Raw genomic sequence first — 17159 nt, 5'->3', positions numbered from 1 at the left:
ACATTGTGAGCTTTGCCATCTAGTGGAGAGTCCAGGCATTGTCCTCTCAGCTGTCCAGGCATTGTCCTCTCAGCTGTGAATAAATGCACAGGACTCTTAAATGAGCAGAAACACGGTTTTAATATAGCGCGTTTATGTATGCGCTGTGCAGGTTGCTGCATGCATACTTGTTAAACCAAAGAAAACATGTGTCTTAATCCTTAATGCATCCTCCCATAGTGGCACTGTGTCCTCTCGATTCATGTCCCTTGTCTAGACGGAGACCCGGCATCCCATCGCCCAGCTCAGCTGTCGTGGTATAGAGGTCAGCATCTCTGACTGTATACACATATACATACACACACAGCATCACTATGCATCATTTCCTAGCAGACACACTAATCTAGAATAAATTAAAATTGTTACACTACATCATATTTTTACATAAATATCCATCCAGAAGCGTTTATCCATCTCAAGATATTCCCACTTGTTTCAAAGTGTGTGTATATATGAAGTCCAATGCCATGGCCAGCTGCATAATCTTAATTTCTGCTTAACACTACACGATTTTAAGGCCGATTTGGCCCTCACGACAAATCAGCACTGCTCGTAACAAGCAGATGGTCGTGTAGTGTGAGGCAGTCGGCGATGTCCTCCCATCCGACCGTAAGAGATTTCATTGACAGGTTTAATATCTACAACTCCATCGGCGCTGACGTAATCAGCGTCACACAGAGAGCAGCCAATCAGAGCTGAGCTGATTGAAGCGAAAAGAAACCGGAAGACTGAACAGGACAAGACAATACGATTTTCATACGTATTTATTAATACTTCAAATTCCAATGGTTGTTTCGGCGCAGGTTATTTTAAAATACTCTAATACAGGGAACATAATATTTTCAAATACCAATTCATACACACATTCTGTGCACAGTAGTCGTTAAGTGTGAGCTGCCCACCGTTATCAAAATCGGGTCGGATTGTAGAAATCGTGGTGTGACCCGGGGCATCGCATGTACTGGGCCGATTGGTTTTAACACACGAGCCGTTTTGTGCACCTCACTGAACACTGGCCGATTGTATCTGAAACAACCCCCACCCCACTCCCAGAGTGAAAATATGAGCGGGACACATTTGAACCTGCGCTCCGGTCGTGAGGGTTGATTTAGCCCCATATCTGGTGGTTGCAATGCCAAGAATGTGTGCAATGCGTCGACACCTTCCACTGTGTAAACACGACTCTCACACAACAGCTGCTGTCACCTTTCAGGCCACTACAATACTGAGTTCTGCTCTATTCACAAAGTGTACTTGACATTTTAACTTCTAATTTTTGTAAATGTAGTGTGCACGGTGTTTTTATTAATTTGCCAAAGCAGGTTACAAAAGCTTTCCACTAGCGGCGCGACTGACGGAGCACACCGCCGGCCTGCACCCACACTACACGCAGCACTGATTGACAGCACCAGCAGCCAGCCACCGCGCAGCTGTGGGCGGGACTTCCTCTCCCGGGCTCCACGGCACTCGGTGGTTGGTCGATCCGCAGTACGAACCGCTGCGCTCCCTGCTCGCTGATTGGTTGTCCGCGGTATAACCTGCTCCCTGATTGGTGCGATTTGAAAAACCCGTCTGCTACCGATGCGGAGGGAAAGTTCAAACAGATAAACGGAGGGACGGAGGTTGATGTCGGAGCGGACGAGTTACACGAAAACAACACAAGCCGACGGACCATGAACCGGCCTGTGTGAGTACCGCCGCCGTTAACATCACGGACTGAGGCGGCTGTTTGGTTGTCTTTGTTTAATAATGGCTACGGTGTATGTATATGCGTGTTTATTTATGAATAAAACCGTGTGTCCTGATGGCGTATGCAGTGTTGGCCTGCTTGTAATTGTGTAAATGCAACTATTTTTTCGCTAATTATTTGAAGCTGCACTAATAATGACTAATTATTGTACAGTACTTGCTCAGTGTGTAAATACAGTTTGCATTTAGGAATGGACATTAATCCTAAACTTACCGGCTGGATTGGCCTGTCGAGCAATATGTCGCTGTAGACAAAGCACTGGGTTTAAGCGCAGCTATTGTAGCAGCAACTTTTATTTTCTGTTTTGAGAACAATTGCCTGTTTATAGTAATGTCATTGTAGCACAAATCAAGCTAGATAACTGGTACTGTTGTACAAAATAAATCCATTTTTAAAAAAACTTCCTTATTTGGAGGTGACCTAGCGTTGTTGTTTTTTAATGTACAGACACCCTTCCCTTTTGAATGAAATGAAAGTGTGGGTTGTTATGCTGGCCTGTCGTGGACACGGACACGGTACCAGATGCATGTGGCCGGTACCAGGAGAGCTGTCCAGCAGCTGTGTTGACGCCTTGGACGAGTTTATGCACTGTGTGTGTTGCTGTAAAAGTCAATATAATTGATATTCATAGGACACTTTGGCTGTCCCTGACCAAGGACCTCTGTTGTTTATATATTAAGGGAGCTGCTGTGTACTGGAGTCCTGTTCATGAATGCACGTTTGCTGTTGTATTGTCCAATTCAATTGATCTGTAGACTTGTAAAGGGCTCAGGGTGCTCGGTGATCTCCAGCCTGGGTGGCTCAGTTTTAAATCCGTGGAGTTTGAGTGTTTATTTTACCCCCCCACAGGAAAGGCAAGACGCCCAGGAGGCCTGCCCCGAGGAAACCGCTCAGTAACAATCAGAAAGACCCAGTTGGTGTGAGTTGATTTCTCAGTGTACTGACTACATTTACTGTTACTCCTAATATGCACCCAAGTAGGCAGGCTGTTTTAAACCATCTCCCTCAATTAAGGGGATTTCTGGGAGTTTGCTACCTTAGTGCTTGTCACACTTTGAGGCAAATGTAATTACCTACTTGATTCTGTATAGGGGGGTTACCTTTCATACGGCTATTTCCAAGTGGAAGGTTGTCCTGGTCTGCAGTGTCGGGCTCTGACCGGTGTGCTCTGTGCAGGTGTACTGCCGCGTGCGCCCGCTCAGCCTCGAGGACCAGGAGTGCTGCATCGAAGTCATCAGCAGCACCACCATCCAGTTGCACCCCCCTGATGGCATCAAGGCCAACCGCAATGGAGAGTACAAGGAGGTAACTTCCTAATACCCTGTTATATTTCAAGCTTATGTAGAAGACTTAGTGGCCGACTCTGCTGTGGCTGTTGTCCTTTTGTTATTCTGTACTCCTGTTTCTTTTTCTCAATAAACCGAACATTTTACGGTCCAATTACATACTACTAGGTGTCTGACCCAGGATATGTTCCATTTTAAAGATTCACAATTCTGTATGTGCCCTGCGCCATGTTGACAATACCAAGTGGGGGCTGCTGGGTTTCAAAACGAGGTCATGTAAATAAATGTGTCGTACTAGGCTAGCCTCTAGTACAAATCACTTTTGTTGCCACGCTTGCAAAGCACTACCATTTGAAAAAGAAAGCTCTTGTTATTGATGTAAGTGCTTAATTTGGCAGTTATGTGAGTGGCTGGATTTTGACACCGCTGTGTTAGTCTTTCAGCGCTGATTTTGAGTTTTTACTGGGCTAACCTGAAGTAGCAGCAAGTCGCACTTCCAGCAGATTAGCGCATGGTGTGCTGCAGTCACTAGCACAATATGGACCATGTTCGTTTTATTTATTACACACAAGGGCAGGGCCATGTTCATCGTACCTGGTTTAACCTAATTCGGGCTAATCGGATGCATTCAGTTAATCAGAATTTAAGTCAGGCTATCTCCTATGGGTTTTCAGTCATTGTCCTGGAGAGTCCCTTTCCAGCAGGTCACCCTCATCACCAATTTATAAACCCCTGGAAGTATTTCATTCTGATCAATGAAGCTGGAGGTTTGGTATATTCAGTCCTTTGGAAACTATTGGAGAAATTGTCTGAATACCTGCAGCCTCCTTATGGAAGAATTCCCTTGGTTGAATTGCTTAATCTATAACTCGCATGGGTTCCCAGTATTTAGAAACTGCTGATTCAGGGTGACCTATGAGAGTAAATGGATTGGGGCTCTCCACCATAGGACAGGGGTGCTCAATGCTGGTCCTGATTTACTCCGCCAGAGTTGATTAATGGGGGGGGAAAAAAACTTGACAGAGGTCTGGTTTCCTGAAACTTATCTGGCTGGTTAATGGGGACCAGGTCTACCGGTTTACAGGTCGATGTTCATTGAATGATAAACTGACACCATCATTTCATAGCAGTATAAGGGTGTCTCTTCCACACGAATTATTGATCTGACAGTGCTGTGGGGCGCGACTGGTAATGCACAAAGATCCTGTCTCTTCTGCATGGGCTAATGCATGAATACATCCATTAATATATGAATGTATTCTATAACATGAGAAAGTGGACGCTGCTTTGTAGATAATGAAATGCACATTTTGATATCTATAGATCTATAACGTGTAGATAATGTTTGGAGCTGTGTGTATGTGTGTGTGTATTTTATATATATATATATATATATATATATATATATATATATATATAAAATATAATATATAAAATATAATATTTTATACTAGTGTGCTCATTCCTATACCTCGCAATTGCATTGAAGGGCATGTGAAGGTGCCACAACACGCATGCGATGAATCCAGTCTGATTGGACTGGTTATTGATTTTTACATAGGGAAAAGTTAGTGGTGGAGCCTAATTGAAACCATTTAAAATGCCTCCAACTGATTCCTGCTGCTTTACACAGGTCTGCCTGTCTTCTGGTAAATGCCATTTCACAGGTACAGCTGGAAGATATGCTGATCATTATATCTTAGCAGATGTCTTAATGCAGGGCGCTTTACAAAATGTATAAAAAAATAACGAAAAGCATTTTATATAAAAATCTGTACTGTCTGAATGATTCCCTACAGGTCTTGCATATACTAGTGCAGCTGTCAAGTGTCAAACCCAGCCTCACCACATACTTCTCTAGGTGGGGCCACACGTGTCATTGATTGCTCTGCAAGATTGTTTCTGAGTGGTCTGCTAGAGAAAATGTTGGGCTCCTATTCATTAAGAGAAAACAATCCCTTTTCCTAAATGTCTTCACTTCAGACTTACATTTGCCTTATTTAAAATAATATATACAGCTAACTGAATTAAGATTTAAAAAAAAAAAAAGTTTCCCCTATAATGAAGTTCAATAATGGGTTTAGATTTGGCTTGCATTTTTGGAACTTCCATTATTACTGGAGTTGTACCTAATATTAAAATTATTGCATACATAACTTCTTGACTACTTTCCCCCCCCCCCCCTCTTGAAGGAGTGTACACTTATGAATGCAATCTGTATGTATTTGTTTTAGACCCAGTATTCTTTCAAGAAGGTGTTTGGCCTCAAGACGTCCCAGATGGAGCTGTTTGAAGATGTGGCCAAGCCGCTTGTAGACGATCTCATTCACTGTAAAAATGGTAAACGAACTGACCACCTTGAATCATTTCTGCACTACACATGTGCGTGTCATGTTAAATTGGGTGGAGGGGGAATGGACAGAAAATGATTTGAATGGGAAATCCTCCTTTTGTAGATTAAATTAATTGAGACTTTAGGTATTGAAATTCAGACGCCTCTGTTGCCGGTTGTGCAATTTGGATTGTGTCTGAGCTTGCTGAAGGTTGGGTCAGTTTAGTACAACCGGTTCCTGAAATCCAGTTTGAAGCTTTGGAGCTGTTTTTTCTTTGGATGATCCTGACCACCTCGATCTTTGGTGTATTGGTGGCAGATGCAGCTCACTGAATACGCAACAAGGAACATTAATGCTTAACGGTATTTGTGCCATTGACCTTTACCAATGCATGTTTTCTCCTGTGCTGCTAGGATTGCTCTTCACCTATGGGGTCACTGGCAGTGGGAAGACCTACACCATGACTGGCTCCCCGGGCCAGGGTGGGCTGCTTCCCCGCTCTCTGGACATGATCTTCAACAGTATTGGCCCTTACCAAGCCAAGCGATATGTAAGGGGGATTTTTATATAAATCCCATTTCTGTACATTGTCCTGTGGAGCAGCATGCTGGCGATGTTGGTATTCTGAGCTGTCTGTCCTTCATCCGTTTCTAGGTATTCAAGACCGATGACAAGAATGGCATGGAGATCCAGAGTCAGGTTGACGCTCTGTTAGAAAGGCAGAAGAGAGAGAGCCAGCAGAACTTGAAGACTCCTTCCTCCAAGTAAGCTAAGCACAAGCTTGATTCTTGAGTGAACCATGAGGTCGGAGTGATCATTAGCACTCTTCTGTACTGGTTGGGCTGCAGAGATGTATCTGTGGTATTTCCCTAGAGGGGCCCGAACCGTTGCATCACATTCACGTCAACTGCCTGTTCTCGTCCTGCGTTAAACCTGTTAATTGCAGTCGCTGATTGCCAGCTTGGCATGCAATTCCACTCAAGTTCTTAATCTGCCCTTTTGAATTCCAGGCAAAGGATGGACCCAGAGTTCGCCGATATGATCCACCCTGAGGAGGCCTGCAAGGCAGAGGGAGTCGATGAGGACAGTAGCTACAGTGTCTTTGTCTCTTATATAGAAATTTATAATAACTACATCTACGATCTCCTGGAAGAAGCTCCATATGATCCAATTAAGCCAAAGTAAGTCTCCATGGTGTCAAGTGGAATGTTTACATTCAGGAAGTGGAATGTAATTCTACATGAAGGGAAAATAATTGATTTTGCTTTGTGTAGCAAATGTCCTGCTGAGTTTTGCTTTAAAAGCAGATTTCGGTCTAATGTCTAAAGTATCTGCTGCTCTTAATGGAAAATAGTCTTCTGAAGTCTGTTTGCTGTAATGTGTATAAATAAGTCTTTACAAAGTGCAACATGTCAGACCAATGGTGGGGACTAGGCTTAAGATCCCTGGATGTCTTTTAATAATGGCATTGTTCCCCTCCTGGTCGTAGTTTAAGTTGTAGGTTTAGCCTCTGAAGCAGGACAGCTGTTAGTGTAGCAATGGCTTAGTTTTGGGATAATGTCTATCCTATTCCTTCATTAGGTGGAACGGTGGTGGCACGCCTCTGAGGAACACTGAGTTCATGTACGTGGCCAGTGTGTATTTCCTGTAGCTGTAGATGGCACTAGCTGCTTGTCAGACTTTTTCATTCCCCTCTTGACCCAGTCCACAGTACATATTGCTTTTGCTACATTGTGCCATAATGCTTCTGATGTAGCTTCTGTAACTTTGAAACTTGAGAATGATCTGCTAATTTTATTGCATCTAAAGCTGTCTTGCAGAATTCTCATTCTTGTATAAGTGCGAATGTGCTCTCCTGCACCTGGCTGAAAGATCCTTCCCATGTGCTAATGTGTCATTTCCAGCTTAAAGTGAAAGCTGACTTTTGCTTTATACCTAATGATTTTAACTATGTTTAAATGAATAGCCAGGATTGTATTTAAATCTGCTTGGTTACATTTGAATATTATGCCTCTGTTCATTTTTTAGACCGCCACAATCTAAAATTCTCCGTGAAGATCAGAACCACAACATGTACGTGGCTGGTTGCACCGAACTTGAGGTGAAGTCGACTGAAGAAGCGTTTGAGGTTTTCTGGAGAGGTGAGCTGTTCACAAGAAGGGGTTGTGATTGACTGTTTGTACTAGAAGCCTTTGTACCTTTTGTGTCTGGTGATTGTCTGGCCATGCCTCCCATGTGTGCAGTGTGTCAGGATTCCTTCTGAAACCCATGTCTGTGTGTGCAGGTCAGAAGAAACGCCGCATTGCCAACACTCAGCTGAACCGCGAGTCCAGCCGCTCCCACAGTGTGTTTATCATAAAGCTGGCTCAGGCGCCCCTTGATGCTGATGGGGACAATGTTCTGCAGGTACAGTACTTGATTTTCCCTCCTCCCACTAACTTGTCAATGTGACCCTGCAGCTACGGGGCACCAGCGCCTCTGCTTCGCTCCCTGGGGAGAATCGATGGAGCACCTGGGGTGTAGCTTAATCATGTTCATTTCGTCTTGGGTCTTTCCTAGGATAAGAACCAGGTGAATGTGAGCCAGCTGTGCCTGGTGGACCTAGCCGGCAGCGAGCGCACTAGTCGGACCCGCGCCGAGGGGAGCCGCCTTCGAGAAGCAGGTTGGCACGGCCAGGGCACTGAATAAACCCTCTCCGGCTTTTTAATACTTCTGGTACTGGCTCTGTGTTTTGAAATGTCGTTTGACTGACTTGTTGTATTTGTCTTGGCTGAAGGGAACATCAACCAGTCCCTGATGACTCTTAGGACCTGCATCGAAGTTTTAAGGGAGAACCAGATGTGTGGAACAAACAAGGTCAGTGCTTCATCTTATTTTCCATGTTTCTCTTCTCTGTAATCTCAACGAACTCTGAGCCTAACACCGGCTTCCCTTCCGCAGATGGTGCCGTACAGAGATTCGAAAGTGACCCACCTGTTTAAAAACTATTTTGACGGGGAAGGCAAGGTCAGAATGATCGTTTGTGTCAATCCCAAAGGTGACGATTATGAGGAGACGATGGTAAGAGATTCAAAATGTATACTTTAAACAATGTAGATTTCTGTTGGAGAGAAACCTCCAAACGCAAGGTTTTCTGGACTTTGCTTTGACTTAATATTCAGTGTTGTGTGAGTGAAGTTGGCAGCTGATGTTCTTCTGGTCATGCAGCTGGTGATGCGGTTTGCAGAGATGACTCAGGAGGTGGAGGTGGCACGGCCCGTGGACAGGCCAATCTGTGGCTTCACGGCTGGCCGCCGCCAGAGGAACCAGGCCTTCAAGGAGGAGCTGACCCGCAGGCTGGAGGAGCGCGGTGGCCCGGTCAACGGAGGTACGGTGTGACCACTGGAGAACACCTCCTGGCTAACTTTTACAAAGAGGTCTCTCCAGGTTTACAAGCACAGAAATGTATTGCTTTTAGACCATTCCCATGCGAGACTCGGCAGACAGGTGGCTATTAGCCTGCAGGCTCTGGTTTTGTTGTACTGATATCTCTAAACCCTCATTCTGTTCATTCTGGCCCTGTAGATCACCTGTCTGTCATCAGAACGTTGTTGCAGAGCTTCCCGCCCCTGCCGCCCAGCGATCTCACCGATGCCAGCGATGACCAGACTCTGCCCAAACTCATCGAGGTTCTGGAGAACCGGCACCGCATTCGGCAGATGATCAGTGAGCAGTACAACAAAGCTGGTACGTTTTTAAAATGCAGGTTTTTATTTGTTCTGTGCCCGTATGCATAAAACATCTCTGAAGTACTCCTAGGAATCACGTTGTTGGTTTAGGAGTAAAACTACTCCTTGCTCGGAGTAAGAGTCCTAAAGTCTCTTGCATCTACTCTTAGCTGGGAGTAGGATACGTCTCCCTGTGATGTGTATTTGTAATTTTGTGAACTTGAGATTACATGTAGACGAGCAGAAGCGAAGATATCTGTACAAATGCTAAGCTAACTCGGCCTTTTATTTGTTTATAATAAGTCTCCCCCTTATTCCTTCATTACGATGATGTTAAGGTGCTACATGGAATTAAAATGCTATTAATTTCACAATCCTAATCCTAAAATACATAATCTGCGTTAATCACCACACAGTTCATTATGAATATGCATTGTATGAGTGGATCACTTTTGCATCTTTTTTTCTTTACTTAAGTGTTACAAAATCGTTGGATATAGAATCTGTGAAATGTGAATATAGGCTAGCATTTATATATGCATAGTCATTTATGAATGTTGCACAGTAGTGGGGAAATCAAACTCTTGGGTACTGTTCATGCCATTATGGTTTGGTGGAAAGTTCTGCTTATTGAAGACCGTGATGGACACAAGTCATCACTGCTACATTGTTGTATTTTCCCTGTTGACACTGCAACACTGTCAGCACCTTTATCTCTGCTGATAGTGTTGGAAGAAACTTTGACTTGTTCAGTAACCAAGAATATTCAATTTGTCATCTATTACAATAACTCTTGGTCACACCACTGTACTTTTCATGGAAGTTGCACTCAGTCTTCTCATTGCTGCCATCACCCAACTCCTAACTAATTAGGGGACCCAGTGAGGTCTGCTAAATGTTAGTCGAAATTAGGAGTGTTTTTAATTAAAAAAAAAAAAAAGTTATGAAAGCTTTTAAGAGTAAAAGTAGGACCAAATTGATGTCACACTTGGATATTTCAGGCACTTAGGACAGATTTATCAATCTTGCATGTTTTATGAATACAGGCACTGATCTTTTTTTGTGTGTGTGGGGGGGGGCATTTGCAGCCAATGTCCTGAAATCGATGCTCCAAGAGACCGATGGCAACTTAATTGCCAAGGAGAACTTCATACAGGAACAGCGAGGGAAGATTGGAGAGAAAGACAGACTCATTGTGACCCACAAGACTGAGATCGACCGGCTAGAGAAGAAGTGCAAAACGCTGGAATACAAGGTAACCTTGGTCGTGTCTACTTTCCCTCGCTCGCCTCTTCTCCTGTGTTTGTTCACTGGAATCAATCTCGCTGTGGCCTTGGAAACGAGCCCGATGAGTGTTAACCCTTTCCTTTGTGTGCAAAGATTGATATCCTGCAGAAAACCACCAACCTCTACGAGGAGGATAAGCGCTCCCTGCAGCACGAGCTGGAGAGCCGAGAGCAGAAGCTGCACCGAGAGCAGTCGGACAAGCGGCGCATGGAGGCCCGTATGCAGGGCATGGTGTCGGACACCAAGCTGAAGTGGGAGAAGGAATGTGTAAGTGTGTGGGGGGCTAGGGCTTTGTGGAATTTACTGGATGCTTCTGAAGGCCAGTCTTGCCCTGCTCTGGGTCTGTGCCCATGTGCTTGGTTGTAGGGCCATGAGATGCTGGGGTCGCTTTACTGCTGTTTCAAGAATCAAGTTCTGAATCATGCGCCCCTTGTTCTGAGTTTTTTTTAACCTTTCAATTTTTGTTTTAATCCATTGTCATTACAAACATAGGACCCAAATGGACAGTGTTTAGAGTACTTCTTTTAGGTCTACTGTAATTAATTGTTGGTTTCCAACTTCTTCTGGATGTCTAAGCAACCTGACCTCTTGTTCCCCTGTTGGTATGTTCAGGAGCGGCGTGTGGCTGCCAAGCAGCTGGAGATGCAGAACAAGCTGTGGGTGAAGGATGAGAAACTGAAGCAGCTGAAGGCCATTGTGACGGAGAGCAAGGCTGAGCGGCCGGACCGACCCGACCGTCCTGAGCGGCCGGAAAAACCCGAGCGTCCTGCCCGCGAAAAGGACCGCGCACCCCAGAGATCAGTGTCGCCCGCACCCGTGCCTGTAGGTTACACCGACTTATACTTCTAGATAGCAGTCGTGTACTGTGCCAGCAAGCTGCCGCTGCCCAGTGATGCGGTTACGCCGAATTAATCTGCAGTACTGCAAGACTCTCCTCCCTGAGTGCTGTTTTCTTAGTGCATCCCCCCTTTTAACTGAATGTGGGTTTTGAACTGCAGTTAAGGATACCCACTCATGAATTTTTGTATGTATTTTCATCTCATGTACTGAGAATGTCACCACAGGTTGTCAATGTTTCTTGTCCCTATTATTTTTCTTTTTTAATGTCATCCAGCTTAGTCTTTATTATTCACTGCTCTGCACTTGGAGTGCTTGTGTGTGTACTTTCACGGCTTCCCTGTGTACTAACTTGGTGTTGTCTGCAGTCTTATTCTGTTCCTCAGCAACCTCTTCACAACCAGAGTCCAGTGTCTTACCCACCCTCAATCAGGCAGGGACCGTCCTCCACAGTCTTCTCTTCACCCTCCAGCATTGTCTCTGTAGCCTCCTATATCTCTGACTGGGAGCAGAGGGTCCCCCAGAGCTCCCAGCAGTCTAGCCAGTCCCCCTTCACCTGTAGGATTAGGGCACCGGAGCGCGAGACCCCCAGCAGTCTGGGCAGGAGGAGAGGCAGGGCCTGGGCTGCCGATAGCGAGGTCCCTGTCCGACCAAGTGATGTAGACGTAGACCTTGAGGAGTTTTCCCAAAGGGTTAGTGGTGCACCTCGTAGTAGCTGTAGGTAGCTGTGTCATGTCTGCTGAAATATGTCTTGAGCTGCTATTTTAACATTTATTTTTAATGTACATAAGCAAGATACGTTTGAACTGTTCATGTTTATTTTGGGTGACTTTTTATATCCCAGGCCAAGTTTGTGGCACTACCTCCTTTTCCGCACGGAGAGGAAAATTTACACCAGTGAACTGTTAAAGATCAGGGGACATTTTCCGGTGTAGTTTTGTCAAATTAAACTATTAAAAATATTTATTTCCAGATTTGTGACAGTTTTATTTATAAGTCATGAATTGGGTCTGGTGACCTGTAAACTATGCAGTGGCATTTTTGCACAATTTATCAAACCTAAACATTCTCCTATAAAAGTAACTTTGAAAATCTAGCCTGTATGAAAATAATTATGGATTATCTTCCAGGTCTGGCTAGATTTTACATTATGTACATTACAATTTATTGACCATGTATATTCAGAGTGCATTTATTAGTGGTTAATGTGCATACTAACATTGGCATGATTTAGATGCTTTTAACTAGTTTAATAGATTTTTGCCATTTTTGGTTTCATTTTAAAACCATAGCAGGGTTTCCCCCAGAAATTGGCATAGGCATGGCAGTCTTTCAGAATTGTTGCTGGGGGGGTGGTGTGATAGACGGTGCTTTTTTTTTTTTTTTTTTTTAATATAATACTTGCACTTCATTTAGGTGTTTGTGCAATTTTATTTTGGCCAGGTGGCACTTTATTATATTTTTGGGCCCTGGCCTCAATATGTAACTGGGGAAACCCTGGAATAGTGTCTTGGGTCTAGCTATATAGATGGATACAATGAAATTGCATAGGGCCTCTCTGGAGAATAACTAATCTAGAAAACGGTCAAGAAAGCACCTTCTCTCTAAGTACAGAATACAGATCGTACAGATGTTTATGGAATATAGATGTTGGTCAGAGTAGCCCATAGCTATATAAATATCAATAAAAATATATAAATGGTTGTTAGTCTCTTGTGCATTATCCACATATGAACTTGCCTTGGCTTAAGGTTAAAGTTTCATTAGAATCATGCTAGATTTTAAATGGTTATTTCACTTTAAAATGGACTACAGCTTTTACTCTGCTTGTGGTTTTGCACGTCTGTTGCTTTTTGTTGTGCTTTGCTTCTGCTCTGTAATTTGAAATGACCCTGGGCACGCGTTCAGGGTCATCTTATCTGTGCACTAATCGGCTGAGTTTCCAGATAAGTGTATGGGTTATTATGCATGTGGTTTTCTAGGCCTTTCTGGATGGAGAATACTTGTTTTAAAAATGTAATTCTGAATTGAATTAGTTCTGGGAATTTACTGGGGATGTAATTCTTCCTGCAAACGTATTCGGACCGCTGGAATCTGCTTTTCACATCCCACTAATCTGTGATTCCCCAAATGTGTGGATTTGTCCCGACCCCAGGCTTTCACTCTGAAGATGCCAGTTTTGTGAAGTGCAGTGACCCAAACTGCTAATGCACTTTCCAAAGGCAGCAAGGAGCTGGTAGAGCTGGGATCTGTACCTCTTGAGCTTTGTGCAGATGCAGAGCAGAACCAAATCAAATGCATTAGAATCCGCCTGCCTTATAAAGCAGTGTTTGAGGTCAGCCACCAGGGATACCTTGTCCCTTTCAAACTGGCTGAGCTCCTCAGCGGTGTCCGTGCTAACTTGCGTACACTGTGAACTCTTGCTTACATTTGGCATGGGCTCATGTTCCAGAATTCAGAACCTGTTGAACTCCAACTTCTCCACAGGTGTGCTTGCTTGGGATCACTATACAAATCTTCCACAAAATGCGGGGACACCCCACATCTGGGCCTAGAAAACGCCAATCATTAGTACAGCTAGAAATGTGGACCTTACTGAATAATTGAACTGATTTTTCTTGCTTTACTGTTTCAATTAGACTGCGCCGCCGGTTCGGCCCCGGCACAGACGCTCACGCTCAGCGGGTGGGGACAGATGGGTAGATCACAAACCAGCTTCTAATTTGGAGCTAGATACAGTCATGCAGCCAAACATACCCAATTCAATCAAGGTGTCGGGCCCCAGCGAGAAAGCTTTGTCAAAGTGTGACAAGTATTTGCTGACTCATCAGGAGATTGCATCTGATGGAGAGATAGAAACCAAACTCATCAAGGTAAAGCGGTCTCTTAATTCTGCTCCTTCTGCATTCCCCTTGTAAGCTTCATTTTACTTTTTTTTATTTTTTTATTTTGTTAATCTTGATTTAGAACCTGTACCTAAAATGTGTGGTTTTCTCATTTTGTCCTGTATTGAATTGATGACTACTTGATGGAGAAATACCAATTTTTCTTTTTTTGTCATATGCTTTCATGGTCAAGGGCTGGAAATTCTGATAACTGGCAGTATCTACAATGTTTCTTGCTATTGCAGGGCGAAGTGTTCAAAACGAGAGGTGGAGGCCAAGCGGTCCAGTTCACCGACATCGAGACGCTGAAACAGGAATCCCCTACAGCTCCGAGGTGAGTGGCTCCCACCTAGTTTAATGGATCGTTATTTTGAGCCAGGCCCTGCACCATTGCACTGGGCACTTAGACATTGAGGCAAGAGCAAAACACCAGACTGTGAGACTGGGCTGTTTCCAGCCAGTGATTGGCTAGGCACTTTTCTCCAATCCAGTGTACCTATTGCTGTGGCAGGTTAGAGGTATTGAGCATGAGGAGGATCTGGGCCCTTGAAAGTGATATTCCAAGCCTTGTTGAATTGTAATCAGAATGGGAGTCTGTGCAGTTTGCCCTGCTTGAATAACCTTTCAGGCAGTAGGGTTGGGGGGCAGTGCTCTCCGTGCTGCAGAAAGCCTTGAAAGTATTCTGCCTTTCCTTTTAAGCCGAAAGAGGCGGTCATCAGGCAATGGCCCAGCGCAGCAAGAGGAGCGAAACGAGGGAAACTGGACAGACGTGGAGACCAGGGTATGCTCTCTTACACACCGTACTCGGGTGCCTTTTCAAGTTCATTTTTTTTTCCAGTCTATGCTTAGATAAGTTTGTCAATTCTTATATGGCTAAAGAAACCTCAGCCCTGTGTGAATGTGAGGTTTTGTTTTCCAGTGTTCGATGGCTCTGGAGATGAGAGCCGGCTCCAGCATGGGCCCAGGATACGAGCACCATGGGATGCAGAAGTGAGTTTTTTTTTTTTTTTTTTTTTTTTTTTTTTTGGAACGCAGCGCAAATGTTGTAACACGAACTTCTGGTGTTAAATGCTCTTGTTCTCTTCTAAAGCACTGTACCAAAGCTAATGAATCTGCTGCGCTGCCACTCTGCCCTGTTGTCTGACCTGAAAGTGGGCTGCTGTGCTCACTACCTCCTTGTTTGTGTTTTCCTACAGGCGAAGAAAGCCCTAGTCCTAAAAGCCTGCCTCTCACGGTCTTCAAAGGGACGCATGCAAGCTTCACATTACTTTTATTTAATCATCTGTAGGCTGTTGTGCAATTAGCTGAGGATTTAATTTTTCCACAGTTTATGTAAACTACTTTTAATATTTCATATATCAGAATGTATATATTTTACTTCTATACTTATGTCATTTTGCATCTTTTTTTTATGTATTAAAAAAAAAAAAATAGGTCGGTTGTATATTCAAAGTCAATCATTAATTGTTGCAAGAGACTCTGAACAAGCTGTGCTGTTTACAGCTGCCTGCCAGGCCCGCTGCCAGCTTTCAAGGAGGTGGAAGCATTCGGTGTATATTTGTCTCCGGCCGAGTTCATTCTCCAATACCCTGACTTTATCAATTCTTGTGCGGACGTTTGCTGAAGGAAATGGAGGTGTCGGATACCCTGAGCACAGAAGAGCTGCTGGAGGAACGTGAAGGAGTGACATCATTTTTATTTGGGTTCCTGCTGCCCCCTTTTTTATTATTTTTGTTTTAATAATATTCCTGTTTCTCCAAGCAGGTGTTCTCCCCTTTTAAGATGCTGCTATTTAGCTTTTTTTTTTTTTTTTAATTTAATGAAAAAAAAAAAAGAAAGCACTTTAGTTTTTATCTACATGCACTCCTGTTTTTCTACATGTTTTCTGATGAGTAGTGTTAAAATCAGGATGGCCAGGAGCTGTCTACTGAAATCGATCTCCACTCCTTCAGTGCTGGTAGCGCTATAGTGATTTGTTCTGAAAGTCCCCCCGGCTCTTTGCCACTGAATTGAGTGCTGTGATTAAACACCTTTTGAGAAGACATGGTGTGGTTATTAAAAGTGCTCAGGGCTTGTGTGGTGCAGGGCAATGGGGGTCTATGCTTCCATCTGCAGTTTAGGGTCTTGAGTTTGTCAAACCAACATAAGGCAACCAAGGCCCACTGTAAAATATCACTTTATGCAGCTCTTTCAGTGTACCGAGTTGGAGGGGTAAAACAACAACACTAGGGTGCTGTGTTGATGACGACATGGTATTTATACTCAGGGTGTGATGACCTTAGAGTTGTTTACTCCTGAAATTGATTAGAAGAAAGTTTAAAAATGAGAGGAGGCTGTTTGACCCATCGGACTTGTTGGTGTCCATTAGTCACTGAGTGCTCCAAGGATCCTATCCAGTCTATTTTTAAATGTTCCAAAATTTTCTGCTTCAACCACATTGCTGTGGAGTTTGGATTTCCATTTGTGTCCCCGGGTGCGTGTGTCCCTGCTGATCTGGAAAAGCTCCTCTGGTTTGATGTGGTCGATGCCCTTCATGATTTTGAAGACTTGGATCAAGTCCCCACGTAGTCTCCTCTGTTCCAGGGTGAAAAGGTTCAGTTCCTCAGTCTCTCAGTAGGACATTCCCTTCAGACCTGGAATAAGTCTGGTTGCTCTCCTCTGAACTGCCTCTAGAGCAGCGATATCTTTCTTGAAGTGTGGAGCCCAGAACTGTCCACAGTATCCAGATGAGCTCTAACTAGTGCATTGTACAGTCTGAACATTACTGCCCTTGTTCTCAATTCTACACCTTTGACAATATACCCTAACATCCTGTTTGACTTTTTTTGTATTGCTTCCCCACACTGTTTGGATGGAGAAAGTGAGGAGTCCACATACACTCACCTAAAGGATTATTAGGAACACCATACTAATACAGTGTTTGACCCCCTTTCGCCTTCAGAACTGCCTTAATTCTACGTGGCATTGATTCAACAAGGTGCTGAAAGCATTCTTTAGAAATGTTGGCCCATATTGATAGGATAGCATCTTGCAGT

The 17159-nt window shown here is 44.0% G+C and overlaps 1 protein-coding gene across 5 annotated transcripts; it reads left to right on the top strand.

Moving 5' to 3' along the window:
• Positions 1-1484: 1484 nt before the first annotated feature.
• kif23 (kinesin family member 23) lies at positions 1485-16164 on the top strand. 5 transcript variants are annotated; one of them, XM_066701193.1, is made up of 24 exons: positions 1485-1726; positions 2639-2708; positions 2966-3094; positions 5310-5415; positions 5822-5958; positions 6063-6172; positions 6419-6589; positions 6990-7031; positions 7437-7549; positions 7693-7814; positions 7968-8070; positions 8185-8264; positions 8349-8468; positions 8616-8775; positions 8973-9134; positions 10204-10370; positions 10496-10669; positions 11015-11224; positions 11608-11931; positions 13879-14112; positions 14370-14458; positions 14824-14905; positions 15044-15114; positions 15321-16164. In XM_066701193.1, the coding sequence occupies exons 1-24, from the start codon at positions 1713-1715 to the stop codon at positions 15334-15336; spliced, it is 3006 nt and encodes a 1001-aa protein (XP_066557290.1). In that variant the 5' UTR covers positions 1485-1712; the 3' UTR covers positions 15337-16164. The 5 variants fall into 5 exon arrangements, with proteins under 5 accessions (XP_066557290.1, XP_066557291.1, XP_066557292.1 ...); XM_066701194.1 differs by lacking the exon at positions 6990-7031 and having other exon boundaries at positions 1495-1726; XM_066701195.1 differs by lacking the exon at positions 11608-11931 and having other exon boundaries at positions 1499-1726.
• Positions 16165-17159: the final 995 nt, after the last annotated feature.

Source organism: Amia ocellicauda, chromosome 4 (assembly GCF_036373705.1).
Source record: "Amia ocellicauda isolate fAmiCal2 chromosome 4, fAmiCal2.hap1, whole genome shotgun sequence".
Taxonomy (NCBI): Eukaryota; Metazoa; Chordata; class Actinopteri; order Amiiformes; family Amiidae; genus Amia; species Amia ocellicauda.
Note: the sequence above shows the minus strand (reverse complement) of the source record. Positions and strands in the feature narration are given on the sequence as shown.